Source organism: Exophiala aquamarina, assembly GCF_000709125.1.
Source record: "Exophiala aquamarina CBS 119918 chromosome Unknown aczIA-supercont1.22, whole genome shotgun sequence".
NCBI classification, from domain to species: domain Eukaryota; kingdom Fungi; phylum Ascomycota; class Eurotiomycetes; order Chaetothyriales; family Herpotrichiellaceae; genus Exophiala; species Exophiala aquamarina.
Window position 1 is genome coordinate 137,671 of NW_013550566.1, and position 15,624 is coordinate 153,294.

The 15,624-nt window shown below is 52.1% G+C and overlaps 4 protein-coding genes across 4 annotated transcripts; 1 reads left to right on the forward strand and 3 right to left on the reverse strand.

Moving 5' to 3' along the window:
• Nucleotides 1-9,101: 9,101 nt before the first annotated feature.
• A1O9_12267 (uncharacterized protein) lies at nucleotides 9,102-11,530 on the reverse strand (the record flags this gene model as incomplete). Its single annotated transcript, XM_013398768.1, has 2 exons — nucleotides 9,102-11,281; nucleotides 11,335-11,530. 2 exons carry the CDS (start codon nucleotides 11,528-11,530, stop codon nucleotides 9,102-9,104), a joined length of 2,376 nt encoding a protein of 791 aa, XP_013254222.1.
• Nucleotides 11,531-12,062: 532 nt separating this feature from the next.
• Nucleotides 12,063-12,328, reverse strand: A1O9_12268 (uncharacterized protein; the record flags this gene model as incomplete). Its single annotated transcript, XM_013398769.1, has 2 exons — nucleotides 12,063-12,218; nucleotides 12,272-12,328. Coding segments are annotated over 2 exons (213 nt in total), but the record flags the coding sequence as incomplete, so codon positions are not given.
• A 560-nt stretch (nucleotides 12,329-12,888) lies between these two features.
• A1O9_12269 (uncharacterized protein) lies at nucleotides 12,889-13,961 on the reverse strand (the record flags this gene model as incomplete). The annotated part of the gene is made up of 3 exons (XM_013398770.1): nucleotides 12,889-13,240; nucleotides 13,289-13,661; nucleotides 13,721-13,961. The coding sequence occupies 3 exons, from the start codon at nucleotides 13,959-13,961 to the stop codon at nucleotides 12,889-12,891; spliced, it is 966 nt and encodes a 321-aa protein (XP_013254224.1).
• An 814-nt stretch (nucleotides 13,962-14,775) lies between these two features.
• A1O9_12270 (uncharacterized protein) lies at nucleotides 14,776-15,432 on the forward strand (the record flags this gene model as incomplete). Its single annotated transcript, XM_013398771.1, has 1 exon — nucleotides 14,776-15,432. One exon carries the CDS (start codon nucleotides 14,776-14,778, stop codon nucleotides 15,430-15,432), a length of 657 nt encoding a protein of 218 aa, XP_013254225.1.
• Between the last annotated feature and the right edge of the window lie 192 nt (nucleotides 15,433-15,624).

The window sequence follows — 15,624 nt, forward strand, 5'->3', positions numbered from 1 at the left end:
GCATTGCGACGGAATTCCTTCCTTCTGCATGGGCGCAGGGGGTTTGATCATAGCGAAGGATCCGTTCAGAAGATTGCGGAGTCAGTAATTAGTAATGCTGGCCACCTACGGAGTACATCATGTTCCCCATCTATCTATCTATCTACTCCGTATAGAGTTACTCGTCATGTTCCTAAGCTTACCTGGGCCAATCTCTATCCGACCGTCATTGGGCGCCACCTCCCACGGCGGCCCGGGCGTTCCTAAGGACTCTCACTCGTGCTGTCCGAATGCAATATGTCCTTTGCTTGCATTAGGTAATCTCTGCTCTCGGCGCCCGTTGGGTGCCCGTGCCCAGTTCTTTCAGCAGAATCCGGCCGATAATCGGTCAATAATGTTTGCGAGCCTGTCATTGAATCGCGCTTGTTGGACCCAAGTATGTTCGTGAGACACCAACAAGGATCTTACGACAATCGGTACGAGATATCCACGCGGGAGCACCGTTGACAGTCTGTTCATGTTGTCCTCCCGAATCGAGATGAACTTTCATATCAAACACCCCGCCCCCCCCAAATTTTCTGGCAATCAGGCCCAGTTTCAGGATCCTCGGGACCGAGCGCACGAAGGTAACCTTGCACCCTTCGCAAAAGGAACCCCTGGCTGGCCTGAAACCTATCGGTCATTTCAATCACGACGCCTAAAATAGGTAGCAGGCGTTCGCAAGGCAGAGCCATCTCCGGAATAAACTGTGCTTCTCGTTTGATAGACCGGAGCTGCTACTGTTCAATTCCCACTCGTACATACTCGTACCTCCAGGAAGTCCTCGCCCACTACAAACGGGGGAGACGAAGCTCATACCCAGGCCCCTTGATGTGCGCTGGGGCGCGGCCGCAACAGTCAGCCCAAGCCTACAGTACGAGGTACATCCGCCCTGTCGGCCTTGATTAGCAATTCACCTGGGCCTGACCGCGACCGCGCACACACCAGGCGCTCTGCGAGAATGCACTCGGTAGGCGTTTTCGCTCTTGCTTGAAATAGCGGATGCAGCTCCAGGGGCGTCCTTCCCATGACGAAAGCTTGCTTTGAGAGGTGAATGCCCGATCCGATTGTGATGGAGCGGACGAACAGAAGTCGTATTTGTCCGGCATGAACATCCAGAGTCTTTTGGCATTCTCTCACCGCGACCGGCCAAGGCATGTACCTCGTACTTCCTGTGAGATCTGGCGTCTGAACGAAGCTAACAACCTCCTTGGTCACCAAACCATCCAACCAACATCCGGCGAGTCTTGCCCCAAATGGTCCTTAGTTAAGCAATGACACATGCGGCCGTGCCATTACGCAGAGGTATCTCGAGCCCGTTGCAGTATTCTCCTCGGCCAGCCACTGCGCTGTCGACACTACACTATTGAGCCTATCCGTCCCTCGTTGCTCGCAGCCTATGACACTCAGATCAGCATCAGCCGCCTCTTGATACGAGTCCCGGGGTGAAAAGCAAGGACGATCGCCATGTCTATACGTTTCCATCTCGCAAAGAGTTCCAGGTACGAGGCAGGTGGGGGGTTTTGTATTACAAAGAATGGGCCATTTAGGATCTACGCTCAATCAGGCCTGACTTCCGTAGTACTGTCTTGGGTAATAAGTCGAAATTCTTACGAATGGCACTCGCGGGTCGACCTCTGAATTGTTTGAGGAGGTCCAAACTATGGGATATGATGACTTCCCAAGCCATGTAATGCCAATATCGCAAGACTATCCCGAAAAACCTTTGCTACTGACGCGGAATCCGTTTCTGTTTGTCCGCTTCGTTGACATTGGCCGCCGATCACGACGTCAACACCTCGATCGCAGCCGGGCATAAGTCTGGCTGCTTGGTGGCTCGCCTCATCACTCCCCCCTGAGCCATGTGTTCAAACTCAAAAGAGCCTTTGTAATGACTTTCGCGACTGGGAAACTCATCAGTCATCTCAGTCTTGAGCATCCCCTCGGATCATCGGAGGCAGGCCCCATGCGAGGTGCGAGGAAAGGTAACTAGAAACTTGAACTGTCCAGAGTATTCCTACCCCTCCTGCATGCGGTACATGCACTTCCGTGTGCACGCGATCGAGATGATTCCCAGCTCTGACTCGCTCAATGGTTTCCAAGGGAGGTCAATGATAGAACCTGCAACCCAGCATCACCAATGCAGATTCCAATTGGTCATCGAGAGGCCAAGAAAGCCTGTTCTTACGTACCACTTTTCCCTTGAGGAAATGTATAGTGGAGGGAGTGTGATCAACATGATTACGGCAGTTGTATCGTCGCCGCACCTTGAAACGAGTAATCGAGCAAGCGCCAGCCCAGCAAAAGCTGTCAGCCTGCTGGGGGCCGATCCTGCGAGGCTTCCGATACGGCTCCATCCCCACCCTGCCCAGGCACCTCGTGCTCAGCATTGTTTCTCATGCTGTAACATCGTACGGCCCTCACGACACCGATGAGGCTAGTGAAGAGCAAGGCCCACCCGTGGCGAAAGGTGGAGAGACCAACTAGCGCACTTACCTAAGCACATGATCCTGCCGGGGTGCTTGGACATGCTGAGACTGGATAGGAGAGATTGGACGTCAACCAAACCGAGGAGAGCCAAACTTCGAGGCCTGTGGGCCGTGAGCCTGTGAGATTGGTTCCTGATTCACCGTCAATAGCCTTTGGTGATTGGCCAGGTGTTTTGCTTTCGCGGCCGTCTACGTGCTCGTACATACTGTACGCCTGGCCTGCCGGCGGCATTCCAGTCTAACACGAGTTGGGAGTCTGTTTCCATGAACAGTAATTTCTACAGCTGTCTAGACGGAGGGGGGGGGCCAAGAAGCTTTTTGATATCCATGCCCAAGCAGAGAGACGCTCCGCGAACACGGCCGGTAGGCTAAACGTTCGTCTCATCCGAGTAGCTGACCTCGCAAGTCGACCGAACTATAAAACGCGGAGAGGCGGTACGAGCAGGTAGGCCAGTATTTTGCTCGGACGAAATCTGCATACTTCTTCGCCTGCAAGCCCCAGCTTCTCGTTTCCGACCAAACGCATTTGTTTAACGTCTCTGAGCGCTCAGTCCTGACTGGCTGAGAGGAGCTTCCACTTCCCTCGTAATCCTCCTAATTACTAGAAGGATTTCTTCTTTAGGCATGTGAGGTAATTAAACCCCTTGCCACTTTTCTACTCTGCCATTCCAAGGCCACTGCCATGGTAGCATCATTCTCCAGCCCTTTTTGATTTCACCTTTGGGTGAAACCGTAACCGAGACCAGTTCAGAACCACTTTTTGACGGTATTCCCTTTTGAGGGGCAAGACTTGATGAACTCGACCCAGGGCAATGGAATTTCAGGCTAGCTTCAAACAAGAGACAGGTGTGCGCGACAGGGTTTGCACTGGACAATCAGTCATCAAGACCTGGTTACCTGAATTCTGAATATACACTTGTACTTGTACGGCGCTAGTCGCACCTCGCCCCCGGGTTTCTCGGGTTGCGCGTACGTTATCGCTGCAGGACTTCATTCGACTCTAGGAAGCTGCGTGAGGCGACGACCTGGTGGGATAAGGATGTCCAGATTGACCAGGGGGGCGCCGGGCGTCGTGGAGCATCCGGCGCCGTAGTCGTCGCTGGCACACGTGCTCAGACTTTCCAGCCAGAGAGCACTCACCATGCATTGTCAGGAATGGGCACTAGGACGCACACCTCCAGTAGTGCCCATATGCCGAAATAGGCAAATTCGCTTTGCTGGATGGAGCACAGGCACCGCCGTGGGCAGGCATCATTCGACGGATTACCAGGCCCGCATTGCGCGCGTGGATGATTGTTCTAGACCTTCTTGAGGGGACTTCCAGACTCGGACTGTACTGAATAGCATACGCTTTCGAGTGCTCGACGGCGATGCCAAATGCAGCTTCGTCATGCGTTGAGGCTGGGCAGCAAGACCCCAGTGGCGTGAGTTATCCGTCCTCCGTAATGCCTTGGACAACAACTCAACTTATATCGGTGTATCTTAGCTAAGGATGGTAGATCGGGCCCGCCCACGATGCATCCACCAAGGTTAATCTTCAAGGCTGCGATCATACTGTACATGCTGCTGTCGGCAACCCCGTGCTTGGAAGTAGCTGTCCAAAGCCTAGGCACCCAGGCGGAGACAGTAGGGAATACGTATATCCACGTGAGAACGGGATATCGCAATTCAACGATCGCGTGCATTCAACCATGCCATGTCTGGCCCAAACTTTTGCTGGACTCAGCGCGGCGTCCACCGTGCCCTCAAGTCCGGAAAGCTAACTTGTACTGGAATTGGTCATCCCCTTTCAGAGAGGACGCCACCCATACATCTTGCAACCGTGATCGAAGCGATCTCAACGGAACACCAAGTACTGAGAATACTCCAGAGCCATTTCGACCAGGTCCAGACTTCGGAATAGCATTCATCCTCGGAATTAGAAACCCTGGCGAGCAGGTGGAGAGGCAGTGTCCCATTTGACTGCCGATAGCATGACTTGAACATGAAAATCGACCCTCGCTTGAGATTCTACCTCACCGAGTCCTCCAAAGCTGGTGTTGCCGGCTGGAAACATCATGTGCAAGCTATACAAGGCCACCTGATAGGGGACCTGGACCTAGCAGTGGTAGCCGGACCTCACACAGCAAGTGGATCGCCTTGTCTCGAGCTCTGTACAGATACTTGCGCCCTGAGTTCTCAGGATGGCTGAAGGGAAGGATCATGATCTCTTGTCATCAACATTGAAGCTACATAGCCTTCAAGGGTAGCTCACCGCGTACTCCCGAGGCATTCTTGCAAGATTGACCCACCACAGAATGCCATGCGAATGCGAGCCCGTTGCCAGCGGAACACAGGTGCAAGAGCTTGATCACATCAAGCTCAAGACTCGTCGCTTTGCTTAGCGAAGCTTGCTAGCGACGGACGCGGGATTTTGGAGTCGTGTCACGCGTGTCATGCGCAGCTGAGGTGACTAAAGTCGGTAGCGAAGTCTCCTAGTGGTAAGTATCTTGCGGCGCTCAGCTACTCAGCTACGACCATCTCTCTATCATGCCAGGCTAGTCGCGACGCGAGTCAGTGTCCAGGAACGCGGCGCCGATGATGTGCCGCAACGTGAGAGGCATACGTGCCGACAAAGCCACCGAGCATACGACGGAAGCCCTGGCTCTCGTCTAATATTAGTCACGGTTATATTCAAGTCGATTGCTTGTCCTGGAAGGACCACCTCTTGGCCTTCGCGTCGACGAGGCGTCTGTTGGGGCGGGTTAATATCCGGCATCACCTCAGACAGTCACGCTTGAGACGATACGAGAGAAAGAAGCGTCCTTTTTCAAACCGCAATGCCAGGACAATGGGATCATCATGCCACGTTCTCGACGGGGTCGAAGAATGATGTTGCCAAGTCAGGTACAATTGATTATTTGGCTGTCCGACAGTGGCTCAGGCCATGAACTCGCATCGCCCACTTGCCTGACTGGCTGCGGGATCGCTGGATGATTGCCACCGACAATCGACTGTTTGCTAAGAGCCCGTTGCCTATTTGGACAGTCGCAAAGTACGTTCAACAGGAGTCGTTTCCCAATGATGCAGCACCAAAAAGCACCAACGGGGAGATCTCGATTGCCACACTCAAGCATCCTAGCTGCCGGAGGAATCCTCCTAGCGACGTTCTTGGGTGGACTTCCAGCCTTGAGACAAAGATGGCGAAGCGTCAAGGTATCATCATTGGCGGGACTGATCACCAAATCGAGCTGACGGGAAGATCGTTCGTGCCGCTTGGTACACTGAGCTGGCCCAGAGCACAGGTTGAATCATTTACCGAGTGGGTACAGCTAAAGTCAGGTGATGAGTGGAGGAAGCGAACTCATCCTTCTTCTGAGGTGGCTACTCAATGGCGCGGTGGCTATCGAAAGAGGCAACCACTGATCACGGTTCTTGATCAACACAAGGACTGTAGTTACGGTAAGTTCCTCATATGTACATAGCAATCCAAACCACGGTCCGGATGGACGCGACCACGGCGACCCGACCAGGTCTCCCTACACCCCGGCATTGCGCCAACTCCTGACTAGCTCGGTAGGTATTCGAATGGTGACTCTGTGTGGCTTCACGATGAACCATCACATTACTCTGTACACAATTGAGTGTCTGGCTTTGGATTTGGGACTGCTCCAGATCAGGTTATCCGGGGGCCATGATATCTGCCTCGTCACGGGATAACACGCAAAAAGCACGCATGGAAATTACTTCATGCGGTAGGACATATCTCTAGGGACTATGGGGCGATCTCACCTGAGATCTCGATGACTGCTGTGTATCCGCCCTCAGAATGAGCAGTCCCAGTTTCGGAGCTAAAGCACGGCAAATGTCTAAGCTACCATCGAGGGAAGCCTGCGGGAGCGCGAAAGAGCACAGTCTGTACAGATACCTGGTACAAAGTACTCCATACTGTGCTCGTACAGGGCACAAGTGGAAAGCAGAAATGGATCAGATTATGGAAGGAGTTAGTCAGCACTGAAACCCTGAGCCGAAGAAGCACTTCCTTACAGTACGAGTACAAATACATACTGTAGATAGAGGCCCCATAATCGGGTGCTTGGGGCATCATACCAAGCCCACCGTTAAACCCGATCAGGCTTCAGCACTTACTCGTACAGGGGTAAAGCACAAAGCCCGAAGAACATCCCAACATGATCACCGTCCCCACAGTCCGTTTCGTTTCGATTTCCGTTCTCGTGGCAAAGGCAAGGCAGAGCTAGTGCTGCACTACGCTATCCCCACAGGGGGACAGTGGGAGGTCCCGAACCGATCGGTGACTGTCAGCCACCAGCAGAGGGATAGAGATGGATGCCTGGTAAGACGTGATTCGCGCGACTGTCGCAAGGAACCACAGAGCCAAGAGCTGGGACGGATTCTTTCATCGCCCATGTCATCCTAGCACGGAATCCTGGCGACTCGGCGGCCAGCGGCCAGCGGCCAGTTGGGAGCCGGCTGAGTTAAGCATGCATACGAATAACTTCCAGTTCCAGCTTCAGGTCCGGGTTCAGAACCGTTTTATTTGACGTATTGTGCAAAGATGGATTTCGCATCGTGGTCTTGCCTACGTGCAACGTGTCTCATGCAAGGGACGAGACGACCTTTGCTCGTTCCTTTGTCAAAAAAGCATAGTCGCATCGTCCAAACTTTGCGAGATCGAGGCCAGCGACACCACTCGAGGATGCACCAGGACTTGACGTAAAAAGAGTGCCGAGCCAGCCTGAACTAGGTAAACACTTCTCTGTCTCTGTTACTAAATTTTCGGTAAAAGAAATAGACTTCGGGGAAATGTCACCACCTTCATCACCAGGACATCACCAGGCCATAGCCCGGGGAAGAATCCGATGGTATTGATGGTATTGATGGTATTGATGGTATCGATGGTATCGATGATATCGATGATATTGATAATGGTGGCGCACGACGGCTGAGGAAGGTGGTGCGATCGAGATCAACCCGTACGACCACCGCAATACTATGCAGTATGACCGGTTCGATTCCGAGTCCCAGGTCCTAAGTCGCCCTTCACGAAGGGATCCAACTTGCGCGCATGGCTGACGGCCACCCAGGGGCTCCACTCGGTGGACGACTCAGACATTAGTCAGAAATTCGCTGGAAGAGGCAGTTAGCCTCTGACGTGCTGCATCTATCTCTGTTCCTGAGTCCCGACTGGGCTCGGCTACTTACGTACTGCTACGGGCAGCACCACGCGACGTTTCTCGTGGCTCGAGCTGTCTTTCGGCAACTCTCCGTGCATTCGAAGCGGTTGGCAACTCGTAATCAGTACTGTAATTATATCTTTCCCGTACCGGTATTACAGTACGCAATACCTGTACTAGTAATCACGCCTCCATCGTCAAACTTACCTGTAAAGGTCTCTGACCAGGACAGTGACCGCGCGCCAGCCTTGTGCCCAAGATCTGACAACTTGACAAGACAAGGCGCTCAGGTGTCGCGTCTCTAGGTATCTTTGTACTAGGTGCCCCTCACTGAGTATTCGTATAATACTCGGTAGCCGATCTGTCGTGTGGTCCTCCCAAAGCATCTACCTGGAATGGATTGTACCAAGGTCGCTACAGGTCTAGTACGCCATGCTCAATTTCTGTGACCTGCCTTTAGATTTGGGATCTCGTCGGAACTCGGTATTTTAAGTGGTGCTTCCTTGAGACGCGTCGTACAATAATCATAGTGACGCCCGGTGTCAATATGAGGGATAGAACGGGGAAGGTCAATTATCGAATTCACAATAGCGGCGTCGCACCAGCCGCAAGCGAGGTTTGTGAAGCAAGCAATGAATAAACTAGCTCTTTGGGTTTTGAGTACGGCGTACGGACGGAATTCCTCGTCTGTCCTTTCGATTCCCGTCTGGCTGAAGCACTTGTCCAACCATCCAGCCTGGGACAATAACCAGCCAGATCCAGGCTCCCTGACGTGCTAACCCCTTGGCATCGCCGGACCATCTCGTACCCTTTGGATGCCTGATAACAAGGCTGAACGGAAAAATAAGGGCTCGGTATGATCAGGTCGCAACAAATGCCAAAACCAGAATTCGTTAAGAAAAGTGATCACCGCCGCGTTCATAAAAGTGCTTCAACTTGTTGATCATCGTACAGGCCTGATCTGCACCAAATTTAGGCAGTGCAAGCATTTCAAGCGAAAGTTCAAGCTGATCTGATACTGTCCCAACTACACCACCTGAGATGTTCGGTGCCCGAAGTACTAGAGGGAGTTCGAGACCGAGACTCGAGGCCGCTACCAGCTCGCAAGCCGATTCAATTGCGGTTGAGGGTTCCAGCTGTGACTGCGTTCACCAGACAAGCTCCCGCACACTGGAGGAACATGTACGCGAACTGGTGCGGCGCGTGCTCAACTCAAGTCCAACCATCAGCTACAGGCTCCCATAGGCCCAAGGATTGCTTGCGAGTGTAATGCGCCTCTCATACGGCCGAGAGGGTGAATTCCATCAGCTCACACCCCTGCGGACGTCTATTGGGCCCGCCTTGCCGCAGTCGGCGCACGGGGAAATGCCTGTGGGCAAGGCCATCAGACCAATGCATCTATTTCATATTAATCAGCAGCTCATCTTGTGCACTCAAGAGTATGAGTAAGTAGCGCAATTTCCCAAGTCATGTTCCTACTGAAGATTAGTGGCTGTGCATCGAGTCGGGCTCTGGACTGCCTACATACCTTCATGTAATCACTTCCTTTTTCCAGATATTCTGCGCGGGTGATGGTTGCCGCATCTCGCTCACTTCGCTCTCCAGCACCAGCGCTCCACCAGGATGCGGCACCTTTCCAAGCATCCAGTATCGGGTTGGTGGCTTTTCTCACATTGACCGTAAAGTCCGCAGGCACGGTCGCGATCAGTTCCCGCTTGAGCCGTTCTTCAAATGATGTGAACATGGTATTCCCGCCAGTCAAGAAGACGTCTTTCAAAAGAGCTCGTTGTTGATTGGGATCGGAAAACCGCCCCATGACAATGCCTTCAATGATCTCGACGAGACCTGCTTGATCCACACCTGCAATAGCTGGCTGAAACACAACTTCAGGGACTCGGATTCGTTCAACATTGAGGTGGATTTGATTTGCCTCCCGCTGACTCTCTGGATCAGAGGGTCGGGCACCGCGCAGAAATGCGTGGAGGACGCTCTTGGTCCAATCGTTCTGTGCTTCTAGTGTATCTTTCTCCTCAAAGTTGGGGTCATACTGGAGCAGTTCGCTTTCGACTGCTTTCAAAGCAGCCATGGGGTCTTCCTCTGGCTCTTCATCATCACTGGCAGGGTCTGTGGCGACGGTTCTGTAAACACCCCAATCATCATCATTTGCTCCGAAGTCATCATCGTATTCCCCTCCACCTCGTCTTTTCCGCTTGGGGCCGTCGGAGGCGAGATTGGCGAGGGTTTTCATTCGCATTTGAGAGGCCATGCCTTTTCGGTTGCCCGAATCGGCCTTTTGTCTCGCCTGTTCTTTTATCTTGGCCAGGAGGGATTCATGCTGCTCTCTGCGTGCAGCAAGCCAGTCATCAAACCGATTCTCGCGGATTTCAACGTCCAATCGCTGTCGTTCCGCTTCTCGTGCCCTTTCGGCCTCTTTTTCAGCTTTGGCCCTGATTCTTGCCTCGACACCAGATTTCATCAGCCGTTGGTGTCGTTTCTCCTTGATGCCATCCTCGTCCAGCTGATCATCTGGTACATCGAGAAGCGGAAACTTGTTGAGTTGCTCCTCAAGTTTCTCCTCTTCCTCCGGGGCACCTAAATCTTTGTTGCGGGATTTTCTGATAGATTTTTCGAGGTCTCTTATGATTCGTTCCATTGCAGCCTCGTCCTTGAACTCGGCGTCGTCGAGGATCCGGCGTTGTTCTTTCTTCGTGGGCGCGTCGACGAAGGAAGTGTGTAGCTGCAGGTAATATTCTAGGTCTTGCTCCTTCTTCATTAGTTTCTCGAGTCGCATCTTTGCAGCCTGTTCCTGTAAACGACGCCCCGATTCCTTTTTCCTCTCTGCAATTCTGGCAAGCTCTTCGGGTGATTTCTCAATCACAACCTGTTCGGTAAAAGGGTATTGCACAATGATGTCTCGCTCTTCCTCGAGGCCGGACCAGTCTAGATAACCGGATATCTCCGTCTGGAAGTCGTTGGACAGATAGCAGTATTGCTTGATGTATGTCTCCATCTGCTCGTTTGTGAGCTTTCCCGGGAACATTGGATACTTGAGACGTAGGAGTTTCAGCAAGAATTCTTGTGCCTGGGAACCTCCCCAGTTCAGTCGGGCGCAAGATTGCATCTGGGGCTTCTTGTTCAACATTGGTATGATGTGGGTGGACGTGTGAGAGGAAGAGACAATCAGACCCGAGTCGCCTTTGTTTTGCCGATACGAAAAGAGGCTGTCAATTCCATAAGTCACACTAGGAACCCCATAGCAGTCGAAAAGCATCTCATTCATCATTCTCCTGCTGTGGGCCAAGTTTGCAACTGGCTCGGTGACGACGAGCGGGCGGTCCACGCTTCCCTCACTGTCCACTCCTAGCTTCAAGAAAAGATAGTCGTATATAGCCTCCATGATATCCCAGTTGGTGGTGATGCTTGTATGTTGTTCGAAGGCAGTTCTTATCTGTCCGCGGGTTGTGGCATCCGCGAATGCATCGTAGCCGACGAATGCACAGTATTTATTGTACTTGCGGTCTTTGTACTTTGCGACAAGAGGAGGTATCATAAAACGTGGGTTTTGGTCAAAGGAAAAGCCGGCTTTGATTGTGCTTGCACCTAGATCACGATTAGCCCGTGGGTATTGCGAGTTCAGAGCGTTGAGAACGGACCATTGTCAATGACTATCGCGGTCTCGGAAGGCGATGAGGCACTCTGTTGGTAGCCTTCGGGCTGTGGAGGTTGCCAGCCTCGGAAAGGAAAGTCTGGAGCAGGGTATATCCGTGGAGCAGACGGCGGCTGGCCGTCTATGGGTGGTGTAGGCAGGCGACGCTCTGTCACAATTCGAGTGGAAGAGGTGAGGGTCATGTTGGAGGCGGACTCTATGGAGAGACAGCGCAGCGCAATTTGATCCCTTCAGAAAAAGATGAAGACTGGGTCATAGCAAGGTGTCGACACAGGAGGGGGCTGTCGCTGCGAATTCTGGGTCGTGTGGGAGGAAATGTGTGCGTCGTGCGCAGGGCGAAGGGGAAGTCGCGAAATATTCATGTGATTTGGGAAAGAGCGACCAAGACAGAGGACCGATGCGGAGAAACGCAGCCTGATTCATTTGGGCTCAGCCTCGTCGACATCCGAGACAGCCCAGTACCAGGAGAGGACTTCTATCAATGCACCCGGGGGTCAATTTGGGTCTACTTTGGGTTCTGATTTTCATCATTTGCATAGTGACTGTTCGGCCCGCCCTTTCTCATCGCAGTCCGTGGCTGGTCATGGTAACAAATACAGCATCCGGGCAACAGCCTCATCCACCTGCCATCACTTCAAGTCAAAGTCCTTGATGTTCAGACCGGGTCTTTGAGATTTTCAGTCGCTAGACCATTGTAAGCCTCAAGGGTCCAGGTACTAAGTGAGGTCGAATCAACGAACCTTCGAGATGAAACAAGACGTTGGATTGGTAGTTCTTGAACATCTGAGCCACCAGCTCGACATTCATATTCTGGACGTTGACTTCCTGCAGGTTCTTGTTCATCATGGCAACTGCTTCATTCAACTTTTCCTATCAATTTATTAGCTTTACTGGACAGCATGAGACCGGTGCGGTGCTCATACAATGTTGGTGATGATACGCGACAGCAAAAGGCTCTGCTGCTGCTCATGGGGACTTTCCTAGGACAGCCCTCAGCATGTGACTTTGGTGAGGACTAGAAGCTACTAACCATTTTGAACGAGCAGAATCAACACGTTGTCTCATCCACAACGATCAATGCAAAACGCGTCCAAATAGAAGTGGTGGTTGGTTGCCAGGTTGGCACAGGAGACTCTTGCCGCTTGTTCAACAGTGTAAATATCGCGTACGCGTAATCTGCTGGTGGTGGTGCGATGTACGGAGCACTGTACTGCGTCCTGCGTCCTAGTAATTGCAGCAAATACGCCCCCCTCGGCCCGAAGGGCCCACTGCTTATAGGCAAGGAAATGTCAAACGGGTAAGGGAGACCCAGCGAAAGCGGCTCTTCAGGCAAGGCACTAGTTAAGACGGTGCCTATTGGATTGGCCCCAGTTACAAATGCCCACCCCTTTAGGTGCCTTGGGCAGGTACCTATGGACCTAAGCATTCACCGGCCGCCCCAACTGACGCTCGCCAGCGCTCAGGCAGAGTGGAATCAAATCAGACCTCATTTTATGGGTGACTGTACGGGATATCAATTAGGTGTCATGCTACTCATGGATCAGGCCGTCTGCACCTTGATCGACTCTGCTACAGCATCTTGCAATGTCTCGACGACTGTCTCCCCTTCGATGAGGCCATTGTCTCTCTTTTCGTAGAGAGTTCCACCCTCGGCCCAGATTCTCTTCAGGGTGAAAATGGTGGCATAAGGCACGCCCTTTTCCCACGCCTCGCTCTCCAGTCTTGACAATTCTGCTACGTTTGTGTATGACACCTTCCACGGGTCTCCACCCGTCTGTTTCTCAAATTCATGCAGAATTTCCAGGTCCGTGGTGGTGAACGAGTTGACCTTCAAAGCCCTATTTCGACTTTCCTCCGGATGAAGCAAGGCAAGCACAAGTAGTTTCCCAACGCTGCCTGGGTTAGCCTAATCCAAATAATCCTAGGTTTATAGGACCTACTCTCTCATCGTCGTGAAGCTGACTTTCAAGCTTCCATCTCCAAGCAAGGTGGCTTCCTTGTTCTTGACGTCGAAGTGGCCAGCTGGTTTTGCAACGGTACTTGGCCCAAAGTAAAGACCCGCATCACCGTCTGCATAGGGTCCTGTCACAAGGAATGTATAGTCGAGATTCTGACAAGCCCGTATGGCCTCGCGGACTTTGAGCTTCTTCTGATGCGGCTTCTCGTCGACCGACTTAGGTCCATACTCAATGTCTGTACCATACTCTGAAGGAAAGAACCTGTGAACGGCTGGGTTGAGATCGGCCAGGCGAATCCACTCAATTTGCGTCTCAATGGCATTTCTGCCAACCGCTGATATGACAGTGTCGACATCTGTTCATTCGACTTAGCCCCAAGATGGTGGTTCCGCTGGTGGTTTGTGAGATATATACCTTTGTACGCCCTGCTGATGTCTTCCTTATTTGTTGCATCGCCTTGGATGATCTCTACTCCTTCATCTTTCAACCATTTAATAAACTCAACTTTGGTTTGAACAGTATTGGGCGAGGTGAATATGGCGATGTTATCGAAGCTCTGTTTGTTTTCAACTATGGCTTTCGTAATGCGTAGGCCGATAAGCCCCGATGCTCCAACAATCAGAAGCCTCTTGCATGCTGGTACCGCGGTAGTCATGTTGATGGGTATAGAAGGTTCAACTTAGCTATCCTTGGGTTTGGACCTGGACTGTTACCTTGTTAAATAGTGATCTCGACGGTGGCTCCTGGCGAGACCCTCGAACCTGAGCCTGTATACACGTACGTAGCACACAAAGTAGCACGCAAATGTCATCAAAAGGCGCGGCTCTTATCGGCTGTTATCGGTTAATGAGGCAGGGTTGGAGCATGATCCTTGAGGCTGATACTTTCACAGAATGTCCTCTCCGAAGACAAAGAAGTCTTGCAGTTTTCAGCGATAGTTTCATGGGCATAACTTTTATGAAGCCAGAATTCCTCGTCTCTGCCAAAACAAGATTGAATAGTCTACATTCAATACCTTGGGCATTTTCCTGGGGAGATAATCCTAATTCAGGATACTTGCTGAGATGGGAAGTTCTGGGTCCATTGAAAGGGTATACCGATATCAACATCACATATTGAAGCAGTCAATAGTATGTCTAGCAGTAAAGACGTACGAGTGGGGGATCGTTGATATCATCATAATATAAAGCTCGCTTCCTTGGTGGAAGGATCGACTCTCTCTATCGAGAATACATAACAAATAATCAGGCTCTTGCTACGGTGACCCTTGACGCGTTTCCCTTCCCACTTCCCACTGCCAACGTTCCCACACGTAATTTGACGTGTACGTGAACTTCTCCTGCAACGCCAACTGCGCCAGAGACTTCATGTCTTCTTGTCTTCTTGTCTTCTTGTTTTCAATCTCCATCTAGCATCTAGCAACACCCTCATCGACCTCGCAATTATACAGGTCTCCTCCTTCGATCAAAATGCCTCCCTCCACCCCACAGCCCGAAAAGGATGACTCGCACCAACAACTCCTCGATCAGATGGACATCTACTACACCCCAAAGCCCTTCCGCAATCCCAACTGGAAACCAGGCACCCGGCGGAACAAAAACACCAAGCAGATCATCTCTGAGGCCCAGCGGAAAGAAGCATCCGTTCTCGCAACACAGAATAACTCGGGCGCATCCACCCCTCTACCCATAACTGATGCCAACTCGGACGGTACATCCACTCCTGCTTATACCACAACCGCCTCAAGACCGGTTAACATGGCCCAGGCCACCCAAAGTCTTAGCACACTCGTCCTCGAGCGCAACCTGCAGCGAGCGGCGAGCGGCTTGGCCACTGGCACTGGCACCGGCACTGGCGTTCCGACTGGATTGGGAGCTGGAATGACCATGGGTATGGGTGCCGGAGGCCCAGCAGTGACCTACACCAACATTGAAAGCGCACCTAGCCTCCATCCTGCCAACCATCCACATTACTGTGACGTGACAGGACTGCCTTCAAAATACACAGACCCAAAGACCAAGCTGAGATACTATGACAGAGAGATTTTTGCCGTGGTCAGAAGTTTGCCTCAGGGTGCACCAGACCAGTATCTGGCTGCAAGAGGGGCGAATGTGATCTTGAGGTGAGCAGGATGAACAAAATATTATGATGAAGATTACGGCTGCTACACACGATGGCACTATCTACATGGCGTTCATATTGTCAGTCCAGCCAAGTCAAGCCCGTTCCACCCACGACAAGCCTCTCGACCTGCCGTGCCAGGAAGTGCTCCGGCTTAATTGTGAACCATTTGGTCTTCGCCAGATTGACTCCCTACC